Source organism: Phacochoerus africanus, chromosome 2 (assembly GCF_016906955.1).
Source record: "Phacochoerus africanus isolate WHEZ1 chromosome 2, ROS_Pafr_v1, whole genome shotgun sequence".
Classification (NCBI taxonomy): Eukaryota; Metazoa; Chordata; class Mammalia; order Artiodactyla; family Suidae; genus Phacochoerus; species Phacochoerus africanus.
Window position 1 is genome coordinate 231,244,841 of NC_062545.1, and position 23,878 is coordinate 231,268,718.

Consider the following 23,878-nt stretch of genomic DNA (forward strand, 5'->3'; position numbering starts at 1 on the left):
ATTTAACAAACTGGCTCTCCAAGGTTGGTGCTCTTTGAACCCACCCCAAAGGCAGATAATCCTGAGTTTTTTAGTTAAAATTAAGTATTACCCTGCTAAGGAAAAAAAAATCATTGTGTAGGCGTGTGTGTGTGAAAATGTGCACAACAGAAAATTTACCATTTTAACCATTATTAGTGTACATTTCTACAGCATTAATTACAATCATATTGTAGTATAACCCTCACCATTGTCCATCTCCAGAACTTTTTCATCTTCCCCAACTAAAACTCTGTACCTGTTAAGATTAGAACTTCCCATTTACCTCTTACCCCAGCTCCTGGCAACCTCCAGTTTACTTTCTGTCCCTCTGAATTTGTCTATTCTAGGTACCTCGTATAAATGGAATCAAATAATATTTGTCCTTTTGTGACTGGTTTATTTCACTTAACCTATGTCTTCAAGGTTCATCCATGTTGTAGCGTGTATCAGAATTTCCTTCCTTCTTAAGGCTGCATAACTGTGTAGACTTTTAAGTGAAGATATTGCTGTCTCAGTTGATGGCCTCATATTTTGAGCCTTGCTATAAAATTTCACACTTAACGAGGCCTTAAAAACTGAATTATTTCATTAGCATATAACTTATTGAAAGTGTTACTGAGCATTTATGGTAGCTGGTGGAAAGTAATAAATATGTGGATTTCTTTTCATGAAAACTGTCTTTACACAGCAGTATCTTAAGTTGAAAACTAGTTATTGGCCTCCTGGCAAAGAGATGGTAGTATTTGCTTAGCACTTTCGACTATGGAGACATTCAGGAAAGTCACATTTTGTCATTCCTGGCATCTGAGTGATAAGGCACATACACAGAGGTCTACAGATAGTTTAGTACCCCCAGGTTGCTCACTGGAATAACCAGATCCAAAACCAAATTGCTGATTTCTCATCCGAGGTCCCTCCTAGCTTCTCTTACTAACCACCCTTGCTAAAATGTTGTTTTGAACCCACATCATAATCTACTTATGTGTTTATTCATTTACTTAGTTTATATATTTATTTGCTGAAATATAGCAAATTTGGCTCTGATCAAAAAAGAAATATTTTTTTCTTTTTTGAAATATTTCTAACAGAAATATAGCATTTCTGTTAGAGACATGAAGCTCTTTTGACCTCACAAGCCTTAAAAAATATTGTATGTGAGTCTCAACCTTGTTTATTAGGATGTGTTAATGTTTACCTATTCTGGACGGTTTCATAAAGTTTATAACTTAGACTTGTTGACACAAACACATTCTGCAATGTCATTAAGAGGTAGAACAGGCAAACTAAACCACTTACCCGTAAATTTTTAAATTTACAAATATAAACTTAAAGCTGTGTCTTTAACTGCTGAGGCAACATTTCTCCCCATAAGACTCTACTTTCTTGGTGTCCTTTGAACCAGTATAGGATGAGATGGGAAGGGAACTAAAAGGGGGAATGAAAAGTTTTTGATCACAGGAGAAAGCTAATTTGGACATGATAATAATGGATGGAAACACCATAAGAAAGAGCTTGTAGGATGAGGTAGAGAACAAAATATTGACCCCTGAGGTCTATGCTAAAAGATATTTTTCCTAAGAATCTTGTGTATCACGCCTGTCATAAACATTCAGCTTCATTGTGCAATAAAGACAGATGACAAGAATTTGCTGCTCCAACAATCACAAGAAAAAAAAAATGCAACTTGACTACATCCTTGGAATCCAGTTTCTTTGGTTTCAAATGCGCACTGGAAAACTTGTGCCTGCAAGGGCTGGGGGCAGTTGTTTATGTAACTAATTGGATGTCTACATAAATATGAAAACCAGGGCAGGTCCCTCTATTCTCATCTGTACTAAAGCCAGAGCTTGCTCTCAAGTTCAGAGGCGTGCAGACTGGAGAGCGATTCACGTTTAGCTGTCCTATGCTGACTATTACATAAGCTTTGGGGTTCTGAGATTTTTCTCCATTTTGTTTCCAAACTGTAGGAGAAAAACAAATGTTTTGAGTCACTTTAACAGAGAAGAAAAATGCTTGGGAAGGTTTTAGGTTGGGGAGAACTTTTGTAGATTGGAGGATGGTGGGGCAAGTGAAGAAAAGATTGAAGACAAAGACTGGTGGAGAAATAGAATAGAAGTTAGATGGAGAGTTGATAATGGCCAGGATAAGAGACTAACTTCCTCAGAGATAGGAGGCAAGTGAACAGTCAAGGAGAAGACAGAGAGAAAGGGGTAAAAAATGGGTGGGACTGGGGTCTTGGGAAGGCTGGTCTAGCTCAAATGAGGAATGCAAGAGGGAACCAGAGAGATGAATGAAGGATGACCAAGCAGCCCAGGACACCACCTGGTTGAGCTAGACTCATGATGGAGCATAAGAAGGTTGTATTTGAAGAGTGTACTTGAAATCTCAGAGTTGAGGCAATTCCAAGTGATATTGTATCTAAGCCGGTTCTGTTTGAGTACCCACATAGGCTCTTAGAGTTGAAGAGATCAAGGAAGTACAAGGCCAAGCTGTCAGTGCCACCCACTGGCTTATGGAAGCCAATGAGGAGGCAAATCAGATACAGAGGAGAATTTTAAATATTCACAGGACTATCTGAATAACCCTGGCTTGACCTAGCCATGCATCATCTGTAATTACAAAGGAGACTTTGGGTGTAGATATGGGATAACTCCCAGAACCATCTAAGTGGCATTCAATTTAGCAGAGCAAGGTATATTTAGTTTAAAATCCTACCCTAGCATTGACTCTAACACATAATGGAGATTAAGGTTGATGGCTATCAGGAGCTGGGAGAACCAAACCTCTGTTTCATCCAGTAAGGCATGGATGCCAAGGCAAAGCAAGGATCTTTACCTCTAGGTCTAGCAGGGCGCAGCATATGCCTTTGCTCTTTAACCTAGACTATCCAAGGATGTCAAAGACACATGACCAGCATTTGGATTGTAACTTTATTTATAATTCATTCTACTCAGAAATCTTTAAGAACCGATAAACATAGTGTTTTGAATTTGCACATCTCTGAATCTCACCTAGTACCTGGCACAAAAATATTCAAAAAGTATCCATGAGTTTGTCATAGACTTGGAGAATAGACTTGTGGTTGCCAAGGGGGAGGGGGAGGGAGTGGGATGGACTGAGAGTCTGGCGTTAATAGATGCAAACTATTTCATTTGGAGTGGATAAACAATGAGATCCTGTGTATAGCACAGTAAACTATATCTAGTTACTTGTGATGGACCATGATGGAGGATAATGTGAGATAAAGCATGTATGTACATATATGTATGTATGTATGTGTGACTGTGTCACTTTGCTGTATAGCAGAAATTGACAGATTGTAGTAAATAAACTATAATAGAAAAAATTAAAATCTTAAAAAAAAAGTATCCATGGAATGAAGAAATGAATGAGTGAATCATTGAATGAATGAGCTGTGCTCTCTATGAGCTTACATTACTCTAGAACACACTTTCTTGGATTTAAGGGCCTCTGTGACCCACCCCCATTCCTGTTTCACTTAGCGCATATCTTTTGAAAGTAACAGAGCTGTCATCCAACTCTGTAAACACAAATCATTTTCATTGACAATGTAGGTAAGATCTTCTTCTTCCTACCTGGTCTGCCCTGGATCCTCTGCTCTTTATCTCTTGGATGCCTGAACAGATAAACACACTGCACAACTGGTTGTGCCTCCCACAATAGAGGTGGAAGGAATTTCAGCAAGGGCAATAATTAAGAGCCAGAATGGGAGAGCCTGAATAAATAAAAAGGAGGCTCCAGAAATATAATGCCTGTATTGTGTGAGAAGGTCCCATCTTGAAATCACTATTCCTACTAGACAGAAGTCCCAGGTTTTTTCTGCCTCCAGACTGCTGAATACCAAGAATGCAATTAGTCTACTTTAATACCTTACAGAGGCAGAGGTTGCCAACACCAGAGTGTCTGGCTTGATGAGATGAACATGGGCTAGATTTCTGTCTTCACCTGACCATTTGGGCAGGCACCTTGTGCAGTGAACAACCTGCACAATTGCATTTTTATTCCTTTCTGGTTCCTTACTCTTTAGGGCCTAGGATCTGGGAGGCCCTCCTGAACTGGGAACCACAGTCCCATTCTAAAAGTTATATATCAGATTTCTGGTCCACACTGTAACCTGGCAACAATTAGAAGACAGAGACGAACAAAGTCCAAGATGTGCAGGGGGTGCCACTGCTAGATGCTTGTAATGCTCCAAGTATGTCCTTTTCTGTATTAGTTAAAAAAAACTAATAGACTAACTCTATGTGAAAGGCTTTTTCTGCTTGTAAGGGCAAATGCTAGCTGTCTCTTCACTTTCACTTTTGTGGTTTAGTGCTTGCAAGTAGAAGATGGATGTAGGTAAGGTCTACCTTACCCAAATGTGCTAGCTCAGTAAAACTATGGGAAAAGGCAGAGGGGTGCACTTTCCTCCACTCATTACCAGTCAAGTCCAAGTTTCCAGGGCTTTTTTCAAGGCAACTATAATAAATCAGACAGGGAATCTTGGGGTTTCAGTAAGACCACTTGATTAAACCATGAGCGAGTCTTGCTCCCTCACTCTTCTGGCTGGATCTCAGATGGACAATGTCCAAACATGATTACAGGGCTGTGAAAGTTGGGAGTGAAGAAGGTGGCAAGTGAACATTGTGACTCTATTCAAATCTGAAAGTCTATTTTCTAGGTGTGATCAGTTTCCAACTCATACAGAGTGCCTCTTTAGATGAAATAGAAGATACTTTTTTTTTTCTTTTAAGACAATGGCAGGAGAGGATGAGTGTAGTGTGAATAGAAGGTTGGATTTAATGTGTAGAGACCCACCATTGGGTTATCACCTCCAATGAAACTGGCCTCTCTCCACCATCTTTGCCATGGGAGAAATTTCTTAAATGGCCACAAGTTTGTGAGGCTGAACTTGCTCTGTGGCACATAGAAAGGCTTCATGTGTCTCTTACCTTGGGAAAGATAAACTTCCTAATTAAACAAAGGATTCTCTGGCTACCTCCTTATGGTTACTCTTTTCAGGTCAAGATGCAGCTCATATCTGGTCAGCTGAGATTCAATTTCCATTCTTGACTAGTGACCACAGTTCCTGCCCTGGAGGGGTGGGACAAGAGCTGGGTGGGTCCTGCCTGTGGCTTGACTTGAACCAAGATTATAACTGGGGTGTTTGTGGGCCAGGAGCCTGCAGCATTTAACAGGAAAGTCAGTAGGAGCTCAGTAAAGGGGTCCTGTGGGATGCCTCCCTCAGTCTCTCCCTGTTTATAAAATCTGTAACACATGTTGACTGGATGCAAGATTAAGTCCTTTCCTCATCATTTTTTGAGGTTCCAACTTCTGGGGCCCTTGTGATAAGAGCAGTTGTTACAAGGTCAGGATTCAGGACTGGCTGCCGAAGTCATTCAAAGTCTCATTTCTGAGTTGTCCCCATTGCTTTTACGTAGCACAGAGACATCTGACTGCTCTCAGACAGATAGCCCAGGCAGCACTGCTATTTAGAGATGAGATAAATAACCGGATTTTGTTCCTCAGGAGAGTACATTGATGAGCACGGCCACTGCCAGATCTGTGAAGCTTCATGTGCCAAGTGCCAGGGGCCAACCCAGGATGACTGCACCGGCTGTCCTGTCACAAGGTGAGTGACCTTTCTCAGTATCCCCTCGGGTTGGGAGCTCAGGAGACACAGGATGGAGAAAGCAAGTGCTTACCACTTAGAGGCATCCCTTGAGCCTACAGGAAAAAGAATCAAACGTCTTCTGTGGTCTGGTCACAGCCCACCTCTGCAGCATCCTCGCCCCCATGGCGCCCCATAACCACTGCAAGAATCCATTCCCTGGATGCTAGAGGGGCCTTCTTATCAGTGAAGGCATTGGGAGCTTTGATACCTAGAATCTCATCACTTTCTGCACAGCCATCCCTCAACCATCATCATCATCTGCTGATATTTCTAGAGTCAGTTCAAGGGTGAGCTGTTCTATGAAAGCATTTTTTTTATCTCTTTCCAATAAAATTAACCTCACCCTCTTTGTGTTCCCCTGTGCTCTCTATAAACTTCCCTAAGTGCATCTGTGACATTTTAAGACATTGATTTACAAACACATCTCTTCATTAGACTGTAAGTCCCTTGAAATACTCATTTTTGTATTTCTATTACCTATCACAGTGCTAAGAAAATAGTAGGCATTCAATCAATGTTTGATTACTAAATGAATGAGGAAATAGCAAGTATCCAAATGGGATGAACATCTTTGCCAATACTGAGAATTTCTTTTTTTTTTTTTGTCTTTTTGCCATTTCTTGGGCTGCTCCCATGGCATATGGAGGTTCCCAGGCTAGGGGTATAATCAGAGCTGTAGCTGCCAGCCTATGCCAGAGCCACAGCAATGCAGGATCCGAGCCATGTCTGCAACCTACACCACAGCTCACGGCAACGCCGGATCATTAACCCACTGAGCAAGGGCAGGGATCGAACCCGCAACCTCATGGTTCCTAGTTGGATTCGTTAACCACTGCACCATGATGGGGAACTCCATGCACTGAGAATTTCTAATGAAGAGAGTTGGGAGCCCACTGTATTTTCAGCCAACACTCCTGTGATTCTAGCATTTAATGTCTGTTGGCCTCATCAATTGCTCTGCTAAATGTATGGGAAGCAGGGTCTCTCCCAAGACCAGTATAATCTGCTCCAGTGCCAAGAATCTCTAGGATAGAGGTTCCCTCAGCCTTGCGGCACAGTCATTTGTCCAATTCTTTCTCAGTGATCTAATATCCTGCGCAGGAACCATGATGTATTTGTCTCTTTATTCCACCCACAGTGGTCAACACATAGTAGTGATTCAACAAATGTACCTGCACTTAATATCATGAGCTTGGCTCTCCAAATATCTTCCTCAGAAAGAGAAGAAAAGGAAGGAAGGAAAGAAAGAAGGAAGAAGGAAAGAGAAAAAAAGAAAGAAGGGATGGAAGAAAGGGGGAAGAAGACACAAAAGTCTTAGTAAGAATTCCTTCCCGCATTGCTGTGGTTCTGGCGTAAGCTGGTGGCTACAGCTCCGATTCAACCCCTAGCCGGGGAATCTCCATATGCCGTGGGAACGGCCCAAGACATGGCAAAAAGACAAAAAAAAAAAAAATTCTTAATGCTAACTGGGATAACATTTTCTAAGTGTCTCTTTAAGACACCCATACTTCTTAAATTTGCTTTAAGTCAGCTTCAAGGCATACTATTAGATACAGACAGCATTTAAAAAATGGGTCCTGTTTCTCCTCTAACTCCTCAAGATATCAACAATCAAGTCCCATTGCATGTTTGGATGTCTTTGAACCAAGGGAACTTTTTAGCATTTGTTTCAAAAACAGCTACCATCATCCAGAGTACATGGCAGAAATCATGATTCCCAGAAGTGAGAAAAATCCAAATACCATCAATGGCCATTTAAAAAAATCTACACTTGTTGGTAAAATAAGATCAGAGGTACAACTCCTGGGCCATTTGGGTAGTTTGGCTTTAGCAGCCCAAACTTTAGCTTTGGAAGACAGAAAAATATGTGCATAGGTCTTGAACCAGTGTTTCCTCCTGGAAATCTTATTCCCCAGGGACAATTTTCTTCTCATATCCATTCCTTTCCCCATTTCTCTTCCTTGATATCAGTTACTTGCAAATATGCTCATGAAAGGGCATCATATCAAGGCAATGAACAGGATGACTTTTCTTACCCGAATTTTCCAGGAAAGGGGTTGAGAAGATGAAGACAAAGAAAGATGGTGTTACTGTGTTAGTTGTTCTTGAAAGGGAAGCAAAGTATTTTCCTTAAGTACTTTCCAAAGTACTTCCTTGAGTGGAATCAGGTCTGTTCAAGACAACATTGAGCACTTGCTTTATGCCCAACTTTGAGTTAGGTGCCAGGTCCATGGGATTCTTCTACCTGATTCAGAAGGTCAAAGTCAAGGACTAGTGAAGCACTCAAGGATCAGAACACTGGGGTGGCTTGAACACCCTATGCCCGAAACAAAACCTGTAGTCATAGAAGCGAGGATGTGAGATAGAAACTGCAGCTGGAGAGGCTATAGACACTCCAGAACCATCCAAGAAGGAAGCTGGGGAAGCATGCAGCTGCAGAAGGAATACCCCAGTCTCTCTTCCCAACCTCAGAGCTCGGGCTGGCTGTCCCTATCTGCAAAGAACTGGATGCCAGTGGTTAAAATGACCTACAAGTGGGCAGAGTGAGTTTAGGGATGCAGTCTCTACAGGCACCTCCAGAGTACAGCAGGGCAGAGAAAGGCAGAAAATGGATCTGGGGCAGGGGTGAGGGGTGAGAGGAGGCAAACAAATAAATGGGACTCTTGGTATCTCTGAGCTTCTTCCCACTCTTAAGCTTTTGGGTAACCCTAGTCCTGCCATAATTAAGTCACCCCTGAAGGAGTTTTTACCTGGAAGAGCAATGTTAACATTTAGCCTAGAGGGTTTTTTCAAAACAGTGTGAGAGGGAAGGCAATCAGTGGGGCTAGAGATGAAATAAGACTGGCCATATGGTGATAATTGTTGAAGCCAAGTGATGTGTGCCCAGGGGGGTTCTGTTATGTCTTGTTTGTTTTATGTATGTTCAGTTTTTTCCATAGTAAAATTTTAAAATGACTTAATAAAATTTAAAAATAATTTAACTCTGAAGTCATTTTACAGAAAATCAAACTTCAAAAAGCCCTCTCTTCATCTTCTAATTTTCCCTTCACATTTCTTCTTCTTTTTTTTTTTTTTTTTGTCTTTTTAGGGCTGCACCTGGTTCATACGGAAGTTCCCAGGCTAGGGGTTGAATTGGAGTGTCATCTGCCACGTATACCACAGTCGCAGCAACATGGGATCCAAGCCACATTTGTAACCTACACCGAAGCTCACAGCAATGTGGGATCCTTAACCCATTGAGCAAGGCCAGGGATTGAATCTGCATCCTTGGGGACACTATGTCAGGTTCTTAACCTGCTAAGCCACAATGGGAACTCCTTTCTCTTTATATTTCTATAGACCTTTGAGTTTATTTAGCTCCTTAAAGGTGATTAAAAACTTTGCAGTCCCTATCGTGGCTCAGCAGTTAGCGAACCCGACTAGCATCCATGAGGACGAAGGTTGGATCTCTGACCTCATTCAGTGGGTAAAGGATCTGGCGCTGCCATGAGCTGTGGTGTAGGCTCGGATCTGGCATTGTTGTGGCTCTGGCATATACCAGTGGCTACAACCTGGATTTGACACCTAGCCTGGGAACCTCCTAGCAGATTCGACCCTAAAAGACAAATAAATAAATAAAAGAATAAAAAAATAAAAACTCGGGGGAAGCAAGTACCATTTTTCTGCCACTGCTCTTTACCATACAGCTCTGTGATGCTGTGGTCCTCACTGCCTAAGCTAATTTCCCAATCCAGTCCTGAAGGAGTTACGGAGTCTAAGAACTAATCAAAAGCATGTAAAACTTTTCTGACCCACTCTCAAATGTTTTATTTGATCTGTTTCAAGAATTCAGGGGAAAAAAAAAAAAGAGCTCTTGCTGGATTTCATTCCGTTACATTCAAGTACCAAGAAATTACAGTAACTGCCCTTGTGATGGCTTTATTTAGGCTGAACCAATAAGCAGCACAGAGGACTAGATAACGCTGACCTTACTCTTCTGTAACATCACACACGCACGTACGCACACACACGCACACCCTGGGGGTTCTGGAAAATGCCTATGTTGAGAGCTTCATGTCTGCTCAGCTCTTTGGCACTTGGTTTTACCACTTTCTTCCTTCCCAGGAACTGGACCTGGAATGGTTCACTGCCTGTGAAAAGGCGAAGAGAATGCCTGACTTGGGAAAAGAAGGGCTTCCCCTACAGAGATGAGCTTCCCTGAGTGTCTCTGAAGTCCACACACTGGATGACTGAGGGTCCCAGAGATGGCTTGTGTTAGCTTTAAAGAAAATTGTCATTCAGCCCCATGGGCTCCAGAGCAAGATATCCATTCTCCTCCACTAGGGGAGATGTGGTGCTGTCAGTGGAAATCGGTGCCACTCGAAATGGGACTTTTCTTCAAATTCTTTAATAATTTTTCTTGAGGGGGATGGGGGGAGTGCAAGAGATGATGTAATTCAGTGCCTTGACTCAAGTACAACTATTTTACCTATCATTTGATCTTTACAAAAATTGGATATGTCACCTGCCCTTTCCTCAGGGTAGAGGTGGAGGGAGGTGCTTTAAAGCTCCATTATGTGCTTGTTACTTTATTAAAATCAAGCTCTCAAGTAGGAAAGTAAGTCCTTCCCCACCTAAACATGGCAGCACTGCACCGGCTGCCTCACCCCCGCTCCCTCCCAATTTTCCGAATGGTTTTAAATGGCCCCCACCATTGAGAGCATAATGTCACCTATCCGAAGAGAAACAACTGCCCCCTAACCAACCTGTCATCTCTTTCGATAAAGAACAAAATGATGACACACTACTTTCCATCTCTTCCTCAACTTAATTTAGCAAAAAAAGGAGCCTTCACAAATAAACAAATCTCATCTCCTCCTTTTCAGCAGAGAATAGAGTAGTTCCCTTGCTTAAAACCCCTGGAAATCTCTTACCCAGTTTTTCTAAAAGGAAGGGTTTTACTTGGTTCCTGTTTTGTTTTGTTTTGTTTTGTTTTGTTTTTTTCAACTAGCCACATCCAAATTATTCCTTGACAAATCTCCTAGCTCAGAAACCAGAGCCAGGGTGGGGCCAGGATCTTCCCAGCTGGCATTATTGCCATCGGCTCAAAGTCTGGCCTGGAAGCACAGCCTTCTCATTAACAGGCTGTGGTGCAGGAGATCTGTTTTGACTTGGGCAACCAGATGTGTTCACGTCTGTCTGAGGCTGGGACTTCACACTCTGCAGTGGGCCAAGAGGACTGCGCTGGGGACAGTGACCAGAACCTGAAGGGCTGAGGATCGAAGAATGAGGTGGCCATCTTGTGTAATTGGCCTTCATCTCGTTCTGTTTCCAAACAAATGTGGATAACACAGACTTTCAGGGTGCAGGAAGGAGCTGGAAGTTTGCAAGTAACACACTATTCAGGGTGCCTTGCCCCCATCCCAATTTTGTCCAAACTGGGGACTGAAATGCCGGTCCTCTGCTGAGGGCTGATTCAGGCAAGACAATGCTACCCCAGGAAGGAGTTGCTGGAGGCCTACACCTAGCCTTCTGTGTGGTATCCAGCCTGGGTGGAGAGAGGTGGTGGAGAGAAAAGGAAACCTTAGTTCTATTTATAGGCCCTTGGCTCTCCCAGGCCTGGATGCTGGCATCCCACCCTCCAGTGGCACATGTGTGCTATTGCTCAGTTACCCTCACAAGGGACAGGATTATTGCCCTAAGGAAGCTCTCTGAGACTCCAGTTCAGCACCACCTGTATGTCTTAGGTCGGAAACATTCAGCAAGTTCCCTAATTACCCAGATTATCACTGAGAAGTTCTCAAACCAGCATTCAGGAACTTCTCAAAAATACAGATGCTTGGCTCTCTCCCCTCAAGACCTACTGAATCAGATGCTCAGGGGGTGGAGCTCCCCGGCTCACCTCATCTATCCACATTACCTATCTGACTCTTGTGTGTATTTTTTTCTGGGCAAAATTCTTGGAGACAGTTTTACTCAGTCACATTTGCCCTCAGGATTACTTTACAAGGGAAAGAAGAAGCAAAACTTTGAAAATATTAGCCATGACTTTATGATATACATTGTATGTGTATCAAACCACAGGTTTTAGAAGCCCACATGCTAGTTTGGAGGTGACTGTAAATATGGGGAGAAAACAGAGAATATGGTACCCTCTACATCAGAAAACACTTAGAAAAATGACACTCAAAATCAGAGTTCATTGATTACTTGCCATATGCATAGGTCAAGTTTATAAGTAGCACCTAAACTACAGGATGGTCCATCTTTGAGGGCCCTTGGAGCTGACATTTCCATTGCAAAGTGTGGGCATGATGATAAGCAAAGAAAGAATATTTTCTCCAATATTTCTGGATTCAAAGACACTTTTAGAGTCCTGAAAGTTCAAAGACCTCCATCTGAGTGTGGGCTGGGTTCGGCTGGAGCCTACAATATGGGTTTAATCCCCGAGGCACTGATTAATTTGTTTAAAGTCAGTATCAGGATTACATCCTCAGCCAGTTCCTGGCATGCCTGCTGTTGGGTCCAAATCTTTGGCCAAGAATGGGTACGTGACTAATACTCCCCATGTTCTAAGATGATCAGTCCCAGGCATCACCCTTGTTTCTGGAACAATGAAACCAAGTCTGTACAGCGAAACACAAACACCACATGTTCTAAAACTTACCATCCCATAAAGCCACACTTAAAACTCTAAATGTCTGCTTTCCTCTAGGATTTTGGATGATGGCCATTGCGTTTTGAACTGTCCCTCGGGCAAATTTGCATTGAAGAACCGATGCCATCTATGCCACTCTACCTGCCAAGAATGCCAAGGAGAAGAGCCTTCCAACTGCACCTCCTGTGGAGTAGGTGAGGGAGCCTGGTTGCTCGCATCTTCTTCCTGTTCAAACTGTTCTCCCATGGGACATTAGTTGATTTGACTTAGAAGATGGGGATAAGGGGGTGTGATTAGACCCTATTCATTAACGAGCACGGACAACGTTGAAGTCCCTACTTGTTGTCAGGACACAAGTTCACATTGTTGGAGACACAGAGTCACTGCCCTTGAGGAGATGAGAGGGAAGCTAAAAGATGTCTTTCCAGAGAAGGAGAAATAAAGGGCATGCAAACAGGATGTGAGACATGAGATAGACAGTAAAGCTAAGATTCCCTGAGGTGAAAGTGAAAAGCTTGGAAATGAAGGCAGACACACCCGGTCTTTAAGAGAAATAGCCTAATAGAGGCTGTGTCAGGTCTTCTCAGCCCTGAGTTTATGCCATTTAGAAGTCAGAGCCCCTTGGGAACAGACCAATCTTGTCAAAACGCAAATATGACCTTTTCAGTCACAGCTTGAAGAAACCTAAACATTCTGCTGTCATTAAATTAAATTCCATGATCTCACAGGTCCTCTGAGGTTTGACCCGTGATCCCTCTCCAGCCTCCCTACCGATGCCTGTCCCCAACTCTGACTTCATGGGGGATCGATTCATATTTTATTTGACCTACAGAAAACCTTTAAAATGTGATCTAAAGTGTGAAATTTGAAATAAATATGTGGGTTTTTGGTTTTTCTTGAAAACTTGGGAGATCTGGCAACACTGCTCGATATAGTTCCCAAATGGTTGACAGGAGACTGTAGGGGCTGCTTGTCATTTCGCCACAGTCCCCACCACTCCCAGCTATCTCACTGATCCTGAGGCTGTCAGTTACTACCATCATCACACTTACATAGTTTTTCTGGTGGGAAAGAATTATTTAGCTTTATTTCTGCTTGTAATCAAACTAAGAAAAATGAAGAATAAATGGAGAGTATTGTAGATTTGCAGAAAAATGAGAGGTAACACATTTCTCTGTAAAACAAAAATGATTTCTTTGTGTTTCCTATATAAACCAACTATTACAAATTTAACTCAAATTTTAACTCTAGCCTGCTTATTCTGTTTCCTTCCTCATCTATAAGATGGTGATTGTGGCTGCCTCCTTTTAGGATTATTATTGAAATAAGATAAAATAACAAAGCACTTAGACCAGGGCAGGGCACATAGGAAGCACTCAGTAAATATTAACAATTATTACTATTACCACTCCTATTGAGACTATTATTGTTTGTACCTGCTTACTCCTGTGGGCATTTTCAGTCTCTGGTCTCTAGTTGTTCATGTTCTAATTTTTCAGTGAACTTGAGATGTTTCCCCCACCTCCCCACTGTCTGCCTGCTCTCTTTCTATCCATCCCTTAGGTCTACATTTCAGTGTCATTTCCTCAGTGAGGGCTGCCCTAACCTCCTTGTCTAGGCTAAGCCCCCTTCATTTGAGCAGACTTGGAACCCAGCACTTCCGCTTTAGAGGCTTCCTCACTCTTGATTTCTGTCTTTTCAACCAGACTCTGTGCCCTATAAGAGCAGTGAATGGTTTCTACTTGTTTTCTGCCATATTATGAGCACTAGCACAGAATCTGGCTTATAGGAGGTACCCAATGAATGAATGAATGAATGAATGGTTCAGTAGAAAGAATAGCAGTCAGAAAACCTAGATTTTCTCAGTTTTGTTACCAATGAACTAAAAGACACTATTTTAAGTCTCTCAGTGTTTGTACAAAAGAAGAATGAACAAGGTGGGAGTTAACTCCCATTAACTCCTTTAATGGGAGTTCCTGTCGCCGTTCAGTGGTTAATGAATCCAACTAGGAACCATGAGGTTGTGGGTTTGATCCCCGGCCTCGCTCAGTGGGTTAAGGATCCGGCATTGCCATGAGCTGTGGTGTAGGTCGCGGTCACAGCTCGGATCCCAAGTTGCTATGGCTGTGGTGTAGGCCAGCGGCTACAGCTCTGATTAGACCCCTAGCCTGGGAACCTCCATATGCCACAGATGCGGCCCTAGAAAAGACAAAAAGACCAATAACTAAATTAATAAGTAACTTATCTTTCATATTTCAAAGACACTAAATCGTCATATATAGCGTACAACTAATGAGGAGCTTAAATGCTAAATAAATATCTAAAACATTCTAAGCATCCTACAGCTACTTGGGCCAATCCATGCATAAAATGCCCTGACATTTCATCTGTATTTTCTGTTTCAAAGTCTGTGTTGAACCCAGTATCTTAAGAAAAATGTATTGTACCCCTCCCATGAATAAGTTATTCTACTGAGGTGCCACAGAAAATACAATAAATAATAGCATGAGGAGGAGGTCCCGTCGTGGCTCAGTGGTTAATGAACTTGAATAGTATCCATGAGGATGTGGGTTCAATCCCTGGAGTCACACAATGGGTTAAGGATCCAGCATTCCCGTAAGCTGTGGTGTAGGTTGCAGATGCCACTTGGATCCCGTGTTGCTGTGGCTGTGGTATAGGCTGGCAGCTGCAGATCCGATTCGACCCCTAGCCTGCGAACTTCCATACACTGCAGGTGCAGCCCTAAAAAGACAAAAAAAAAAAAAGCATGATACTCACCTTCAAGGAATTTGCAATCTAACAGAGGGGGCTGGCCTCATGTATTATAAAACAAGACATTGGATAAAGACCAAAGGAATGGTAATGAGCCTACCACAGGTCACTGCTTTCAGCTGTAGTGATCAGGGGAGGCTTCCTGGAGAAGGGACTGTTGATCAAGCTCTTTTGAGCAAGTTTCCTGCTTATTAAGAATGTGACACTCCTACTTTTCATAATAGTGCAGCTAATCCATGAGACAGTGCTACAGAAGTGAGGTCATTGAATAGATGCATTGCTGTCTCAATAAGCTTTATTCAAAGGCTGCAATTCCTCTGGCTAGGCATCCCCTCTCCACACATAAGCCTCTCTCATCTCTTTGCAGAAATTTCACCCCTTGCTCAATTGTAACTTTGTTAAAGTTAGGTCCTAATCATTTCAGAAATGCAGATTTCCAGCAATACTGGTGAACATTCACTCTAAATTCTCCCCCAGATTTATCCTCTACCAAACCGAACACGAAGCTCAATTCTACTGATTATACATCAGCTTCAGTAAGCAAAACACTGAAGCAAGCATCATAAAGTTTATTTTCAGAGTCCCTCAGCCTTTCTCTCTTTCATCCTTTTCAGCAATCCTTTTCCTCTCACTCCTTCAACCCTTAACCTCCCTTTCCTCCGGCAGACATCCAAGGCCTTCACATTGGTCTACTCCTCTTCTAACAAAATCAGCTGCCAAGAAATACTCCAGGAACAGTTCATTACTCTTCAGTATAAATGAAAGCCAGTGTGAACCTATTTTGGAGTTCCTTGCATTTTAACTCTTGTCTCATGTTACCACATGAAAGGTTTGGGCACCTAACAAAAACATCAGCCCTTCTACCACTAGAACCAGCTTCTCTGACATATCATTACAGTAATTGAAATTCTGCAACTCTGGGCAAGTAGCCCAAAATTTATGCATTATATTTAAATCACAGAGGTATCCAAGTTATCATTCAAAGCTGACTGAGCTGCCATACTGTCAGGCTATTAGAAATATAATCACATCTTGGCATAATCTTGAACCAATCATGTGAGAGAAGCCAGCCCTTATGAAGGCATCTAAGTGACCTCCTTTTGCAGAGTCCGGGTATTTTAAAGAACAAGGCCCTTTAAATCTTTGCCCTTTCAACCCAAATTATAATACCCAGTGGGGTCCAAATAATAAAACCATATCTGAACAATAAAAATGGAATTGGAGAACATTTCCTCTAATACCTCAACCTTTCATCATTCCTTTTTAAGATGGTTGATCTAGTTGGATATTTGGAAAAATAGGAACATTGCCAAATATTCATTCACTCACTCTTCATTCAATCGTTCAACAAATGTACGTTTAGAACTCACCACAGGCCTGGCTGCCCCCAAGCCTCTGGACTCTGAGTTGACCTTCTGCAAAGGTGTAGGATGTATAGTGCTGGGTGGAGGAGGGGCTGGGCTTCTCACTGCTCTCCTCACATCTTCCTACCTGCATGTGACAAGTTTGGCACCTGAAAAACAGGATCTTTTCTCATTGAGTCATGGTTGAAAAGAGAAGACTAAAACCAGGCAAGTTGACCTTTTTGTGGTCTCTTGAGAGTCCAGGTTCCACCAGATGGGGGTTTTGTGCTCCACACCATTGTCTACAGAATCACCACATGCACATTCCACACTCCCAAATGCTCTCCTTCCCTTAAAGGATAATGTCCCTAAGTCTAACTTGGAGGATGCAAATTCTTTTTCCTTCCACCTCTTTGGATGCCCCCTTAATTTTCTTTATCCCATGGGGACCAGTAGACTTCTGGCATGAAATCACCATAAGAAAAGGTAGTTTCAATGTCCATCATCCAAGGGTGCAAGTTTTAAATTCTATTTGAAATAGGGTTTTGGTTAAATAGGAATGTTAAGTTAAACCTTTTCAAAGTGCTGAGTTTACAGGTAGGACAAACTCAAATATTGGCAATTTTATGTGGTTCAGTCTATTATTATACTGACTTTCAAATTTTGTACTCGTCACATGGGGTTAGTGCTATCTTTATCTATAAATCCAGCAGCCTGGCGTCTTGAATGTCAATGGTTCTGGATCTTTGTGTGGTAGATCACGTGGTGAGTGAACACTAGACCCAATTATTTTCAATAACACAGACTGGTTGTTCTTCAGAGGCAGAGACACATGGGAGACCTGGTTTAGAGAAGATGGAATCCCAGGGTACTCAACACAAGCAAAAACTCCAGAGGGTGTGGAAATAGGAGGTGCCTGGGTACATCTACATTAATCTTGTGTGTGTGCATGCATGTATGTGTGTGTGTGTTTGTGTGTGTGTGTGAGATTAGGACTGATTAGAATCCTTTTTATTAATTATGATAGTTTGACATTGATTAGTATTTTCCATCCCCACCAAGAGCAACACTGGGTCCTCTGCCGAAGCAAATTCCTACAATCTCACACTAGGGGTACTATTGATTCTTTCCTTGTACAGCCCAGTGTTGACAGAAGCTCACAATTTCCAGACATTAATGTAAAGGAGTCAGAGAGATGTTGCTTGGTCAAGTGCTTCAACAGGCTGTCATTACAGGAATTGGTAGCTGTGCAAAACTTCAGACTTTAGACAGTTAACATGAACATGTGATTTTGAGAACAGAATTCAAAATCATTTCAAAAGATTGCACTGTCACAAAAATATGTCTATCATCAAGCATTCATTTATTCCCCCAAGTCTGTGAGCTTCAGCAGATACCAAAAGGAGCCCAAGGAAATCTTTTCAACTACAAGTTCAAAGATGCTATATTTCCCATTAAATCCATGCTTATCTTCCAGGTCCCTTAGGAGCAAAAGCACTTGGTCATATCTTTCTTTTAATAAAATGTCTTCGGTTATGTTACCTTCATGGTCTTTTGTACATTTTCTCTCTTTTCATTTCCCATATTTCTATCTGTTTAGATAAGCATGGCCGAGAGCGTTTCTTATACTGGGGGGAGTGTCGGGAGAGGTGCCCCCGGGGCCACTACGCCGATGAAGGCCACACCTGCCAACCTTGCCCAGACAACTGTGAGCTTTGCAACAGCCCACACTTCTGCATAAGATGTGTGCATGGATACTTCATGGTACCTGCCAACCACACCTGCCAGAAGTTAGAGTGCAGACAAGGTAAGACTGCTCTGGGGCCACTGCAGACAGGAGAAGCTGTATTCAGGATGGCCCAGAGACAGACATTGCTTCCTTGTGTAAAGTTGAGGCCTGGGATGACTTTGAGTGACTCTACATGTCAAGTGGGGACAGTGATAGGTGCCCTCTCTCTTCCCCTACACACCTTCCCTCTGGGTTTCCCCAGAGAAAAGGAAATGCAGCTAATCACACAGAAAGGGATCTTGGATGGAAGGATTGTGGGAAGGGTATAATCTTTAGGATTAGAATCCAAGATTCCTGGCCAACAATACTCTCTTTCCCAATTAGGAGTTATGAGACCTTGGGCAAATTAATCTAATTTCCTCACACCTTGGTTTCTTCATTTGTAAAAGGGGAAATACAACATGCCCTGTGCTTGCTTGCTGGGGGAAAGCCAATGAGAATCAGCCTACACCCAACTACTTGGGAATATTAAAATCTTCTGTGAATGTATGCATTATTGTTATTTCCCAACTCCTTATCATAAATGGGAAGAAGAAGATTGAAAATCAGCACTTAGAGGAGTTCTGTGGTGGCCCAGTGGGTTAAGGATCCAGTGTTGTCACTGCAACAGCTCAGCTTGCTACTGTGGCTGAGGGTTTGATCCCAGGCCTGGGAATTTCTGTATGCCTGGGAATTTCTGTATGCTGTGGGCAAGGCCAAAAAAATTTTAAATTAAGGCAGAACTTAGCATTTTTGCTCTTAGCCATTGCAGACTTTCTCTGCTCTGTATAAGAATTATGTCTGGTCTGGTGTTGAAGGAGCTCCAAGATGTTTCCATAATAATTAAGGCTTCATTCTTTTATCTTCTTAATGCTTACTAAAACTCTGTTTTATTTGTACCCAATCAAGCTAATCTATTAAATTAATAGAAAAATAGAAAGAGATGAAAATGTGAATGACACATATATTCTCAGGCATGGTTTGGGGTTTCACAATTTCTCTGTGATTTACTTGAAAATAAGCTATATACCAACATACTTTGTTGGGCTTTTTGTTTGGTTGGTTGGTTGGTTTGTTGGAGTTTTTTTGGTTTTCTTGGCCATGCCCAAGGCATGTGGAAGTTCCCAGGCCAGGGATCAAATCTAAGCCACAGCAATGACTATGTGGAGTCCTTAACCAGGGAAATTCCAATATATTTTATAGCAATTAACTGGTCTCCACTCAGTGAAAATGAAATTGCATTGTTTGCTCCTCTTATTTTATAGGTGAAGTCCAAGACCCAGACTATGAAGAATGCATGCCTTGTGAAGAAGGGTGTCTGGGATGCAGCTCTGGTATGTCATCTTCCTTTTTGCTTAGTGTTGAAATAACTGTCACTTTTCACACATCCTCATCTGTCCTTCCTTCAGCATGGACTCTTGTCATTGATGTCATCATCACAGTCACCATCAATATTCATTAAGTAGGATCACTCCAATGCAAACAGGCGAGAAATGATCCCACTTAAGGCAAGAGATAGGTCACTTGTCTTTGTGAAACTCAAGTTTAGCAAAGGACAAGCGTCTTTTCCTCTAAGTGCTAGCTAGTTGGCAGAAGATACCTACAACAGCCATGTTTCAAGGGACTCAGCCTCTTTAGCTTCTTAAGGTGACAATTTTGACTTGAATAATGGTGGGAGAGAAATAAACTCAAGTAGAGGGATGTCTAATTATTCTAACTCAGTATATGAAACACAAAGCTTGTCAGAAGTTTGTGGATTTTCTTTTGCAAAAATGATCCTACTGCTTGGAGCCTAAGACAATCCATTGAGAAGAAAGCAACATGGCATCAGCAGATTTTGAAATTCCCATCATACAATGAAAAGTTCCTGCCAGTCTTCCAGGTAATTTTCTGGTTCAAACAACTGACTTCTCCTTTCTCCCCATGCATGTCTGGTTCTCCTGTAAAGGGGGTGGTAAGAACAACATGTATCACATGGCACCATCGGATTGGATGGAAAATGAAAAACCAGGAGGCTACCAAATCCCAAGAATGTATCTTAATGTAAATTTAGGCAAGTTGTTAAAATAATAAGCACTTGGGTCTATGGATCTTTGAAAGGAAACCCAGGCTAAATTAAAGGTGGATGGGATAATTTCTCTTAATGGAGTTTCCATAAAACCCTATGATAGGTTAACTCATGCTTCTAAACCTTCACTGTGTACACACATCACCTGGGGGATTTGTTAAAATACAGATTCTGATTCATGGGTCTAGGTTGGACCAGAGAATTTGCATTTCAAACAAGCTGCCAGTGAAACCAGTGCTTCATGAAGGACTCCAGAAGTTGTAGGGGGTTAGCTTAGGCCAGGATTAAGGAGACTTTTTATTGGCTTTTACCTAATAGATTTCCTTAATTCTTAAATATTATATGTGAATTATAATTTATTTGATGGCCATCATCATCTCTCTCTGCCTTAAAAGGAAAGATGTATTTCCTATAATATTTTTAACCAGAAAACAGAGATTTTAGGAACTGGACTACCATTCCCCCAATGCCCTCCCTGATGAAATTGAACTTATATCCACTATGAATGGAACTTACATACTGGAAAATAAAATATAATAAGTCACACTTAAAAAGGCAGTAATAGAGTCAGATGTATAAGGTTAAATACCAATTTTCTGGGAAGAAAAATAGATCTAAACGGAATTAATAAAACTATTAAAATTTAAAAGATGAGCAAATTCCAATGTCCCTTGTAAAAAGTTAGGAGGTAGTCTTTCTTGCAGGGAACTACCTTGTTTTTGCTATCTTGATTTTACTTTGTCCATTTCAAACCATATTTGCTATTATGTTATACATCCCAGCAAATTTTCGTTGTCTTCTTTTGCATCTTTGCAATGTGTGCTGTATGTCCATGGTAACATTCTTTTGTGCGTTATGGAAGGGTGTGCGTTTGTCTGTGTGTCTATCTGTAAAATCTCGAACCTATGATTTTGGCTCTCAGGTTTAAAGGGGTGGATAAATGTGTATGGATGAGTGAGAATCTTGGCATGGGAGTGCCTAGACTGGACCCACACCTCCCTTAGTGGATCCAGTTAAAGATGAGCCTGAGGTGTTACCCTTGGAGGATGAATTTAATAGCAGACCCCAGCCATCTTGCGGTCCAAAATCCAGAGAATTAATTTGAAAAAAAAAAAAAAAGATAAATTAGAAAGTCTGATTCACTTTACAAAGTGCTATTGAAATAGTTCTTTTACTCCTTAAAAAAATTTTTTTTCATTGTCTATTATATGCCAAGTATTAGCCCGGGCACTAGGAATTCAAAGGTGATATGACTGGGATTCTTTTGGAAGGTCATCGCTGGCTGTCACAGGGACATACCCAGAACCAAATCTTTACAAGTCAACCTGCCAGAGTAGAGAGAGGTACACAGTGTAGCGGGATTACAGGAGAGCGTGACTTAGAATTCTAAATGCGGCTGATTTCTAATTCAAATTTTGAAGATTTCTCTTGATTTAAAAGTGTCTGTGTTGGACCTCATTTATTTTTGGATTGCCTTAGCTGAAATTGTCACTTTATTTATGTCTTTTTTAATCTTCCCGATAGAATTCATTCTTTTTTCTTGTTTCCCTTTGTTTGCAGGCCAATGATAATACTTTTACCACTGACTTGTGCAATATTTTGTGTGTACCCATCCTTCTGCCTAGACAGTAAACTACCCGAGAACAAATTCTGTGACTTATACACTCTGCTCCCCCAATAACTAGCAGCATGTCTAGGATATAATAAATGCACAATAAATGTGTAAACTTTGTTGAATTGAATTTGAGAATTATTCAAATTCAAAGCAGAGATACAGGACTCCAGATACATGGGGATGAGAGAGAGGATGTTTCCTCTAATCAAACTCTGTTTATGGGCCTTTTATCAGGCTGAAAATAAACAAATAGCATTTTACATAATACTATTTTTTTTCGAAGAGGATTTGATGCCAAATTCTTTGTCTTTCTAACTAGGATTTTCAATGAAAAATTTAAGTAAGCTAAATCTAACTGTTCTAAATTTTATTTTTTCCTATTTATTGAAAGGATAATTAAATGGGATCATTTTTACCTAACATTTTAAGACATCTTTTCTGTCTTAATTTATTGAATAGATATGACACCCGACTGTAACCTAAGATGTTGGGGTCCATACCTACATCGCCATTGGCTTAAGGACTGATTTTAATCAAATTGCATCAGATCTCTTTATTTACTTACCTTATCAATAAAATAGAGGTTAATATGCCTTTATCTTGGCTCAGAAATGGTTGATGAAAACTGATTAATGTCTTCCTACTAAACCAACAATAGTCCCTACTCTTGGGGGGAAATATACACAAATTTGAAAATTTGTAACTGCAAAAATAAAAAAGACCATTTAAATTAAGTGCCAACTAAGGAGATAAATATATGTAACAAGAAAAGAGGGGAACCCTTGGGTACTGAAGTGATCAAGGAAAGCTTCCCAGAAAATGGGATTTGAGATGAGTCTTAAGTTTCCATGGAATTTAGACAGATAAGGGCTGCCCTAGAGAGGGACTTCAGACCTGGACAATTGCAGAGAAAGGTTTGGAGTGAAGAAATTCTGCCAAGGATTTTAGGACACTGAGTGTGCCAATTTTTCAGAAGGAGTATAAGATTATAAATATAAGAGATAGGCAAAGAGAAGTTTGGAGAAGTGTTTGAAAATCATAACTTGTATTTGGACTCAAATGAGTTTAAAGGTATTCTGTGGCTAGAGGGGAATAATTGATGGTTTTTATAGAAAAAAGTATTTTGAAGAGGTGTTTTAGGAAGATTAATTTTGTGACTATGATAACTCTGTTCAGGTAACTGAAAAGGAATGAGGGTGTAGGCAGAGAAACCAGGTAGAAGAGTATTTCAGAATTCTGGGTATGAAGTAACAGGAAGCTGATCTAAGGTAAGAGCCAGGAAATCATGAAAAAGCAAGTTTTAAAAGTCACATGATACAAATGGCCCTTAAACATAAGAAAAGATGCTTAATTGTGTTCATTATATGGGAAATGCAAATTAACGCTACTGTAAGATACCATTTCTCACCTATCAGATTGGGAAAATTTCAAAAGCTTGCAACACACTGTCCAGGCAAGGCTGTAAAAAATCAAATATTCTTATTCGTTACTGATGGGAAGACAATGTGGTATAACCACTGTTGAAGGATGTTTGGCATCATATAACACAATCGCATGTGCATTCATTCTTTGACCCCATGACACTCCTTCTAGAAACTGATTCTGAGAATATATACCCACAAACTCAAAAGAATATATTCACAGTGTTATTCATTATGGCATTATTTGTGGTGTAAACTATTCTAAACAGCCTAAATGCCTTTTCATGGAAGAAACTCATTGAATCAACTAAAGTACACATGCATGGTGGAGTACTGTGAACTGATAGCGATTTTATGACAGACTTTGAGTAAAAGGCAAGATGCAAAAAAGTGTACACAGTATGCTGCCTTTTTGCTAAGAAAAGATGGTGAAATAAAATATGTTTGTGTGTGTGTGTGTATCGATAGATAGGTAGATAGACAGAGAGAGAGAGAGAGATGCTGTATGTATACACACACGTACATTTTTTTTTCTTTTTATGGCCACACCTGTGGCATA

General features: G+C 41.1%; 1 protein-coding gene across 1 annotated transcript in view; it reads left to right on the forward strand.

Moving 5' to 3' along the window:
• The window catches only part of PCSK5 (proprotein convertase subtilisin/kexin type 5), a 457,211-nt gene that overhangs the window by 345,724 nt on the left and 87,609 nt on the right, over nucleotides 1-23,878 (forward strand). Inside the window, exons 21-24 of the mRNA XM_047767789.1 lie at nucleotides 5,551-5,653; nucleotides 12,390-12,526; nucleotides 18,048-18,254; nucleotides 19,481-19,549. Coding sequence (XP_047623745.1) covers nucleotides 5,551-5,653; nucleotides 12,390-12,526; nucleotides 18,048-18,254; nucleotides 19,481-19,549 — 516 coding nt within the window. The remainder of the gene's footprint in view (nucleotides 1-5,550; nucleotides 5,654-12,389; nucleotides 12,527-18,047; nucleotides 18,255-19,480; nucleotides 19,550-23,878) is intronic.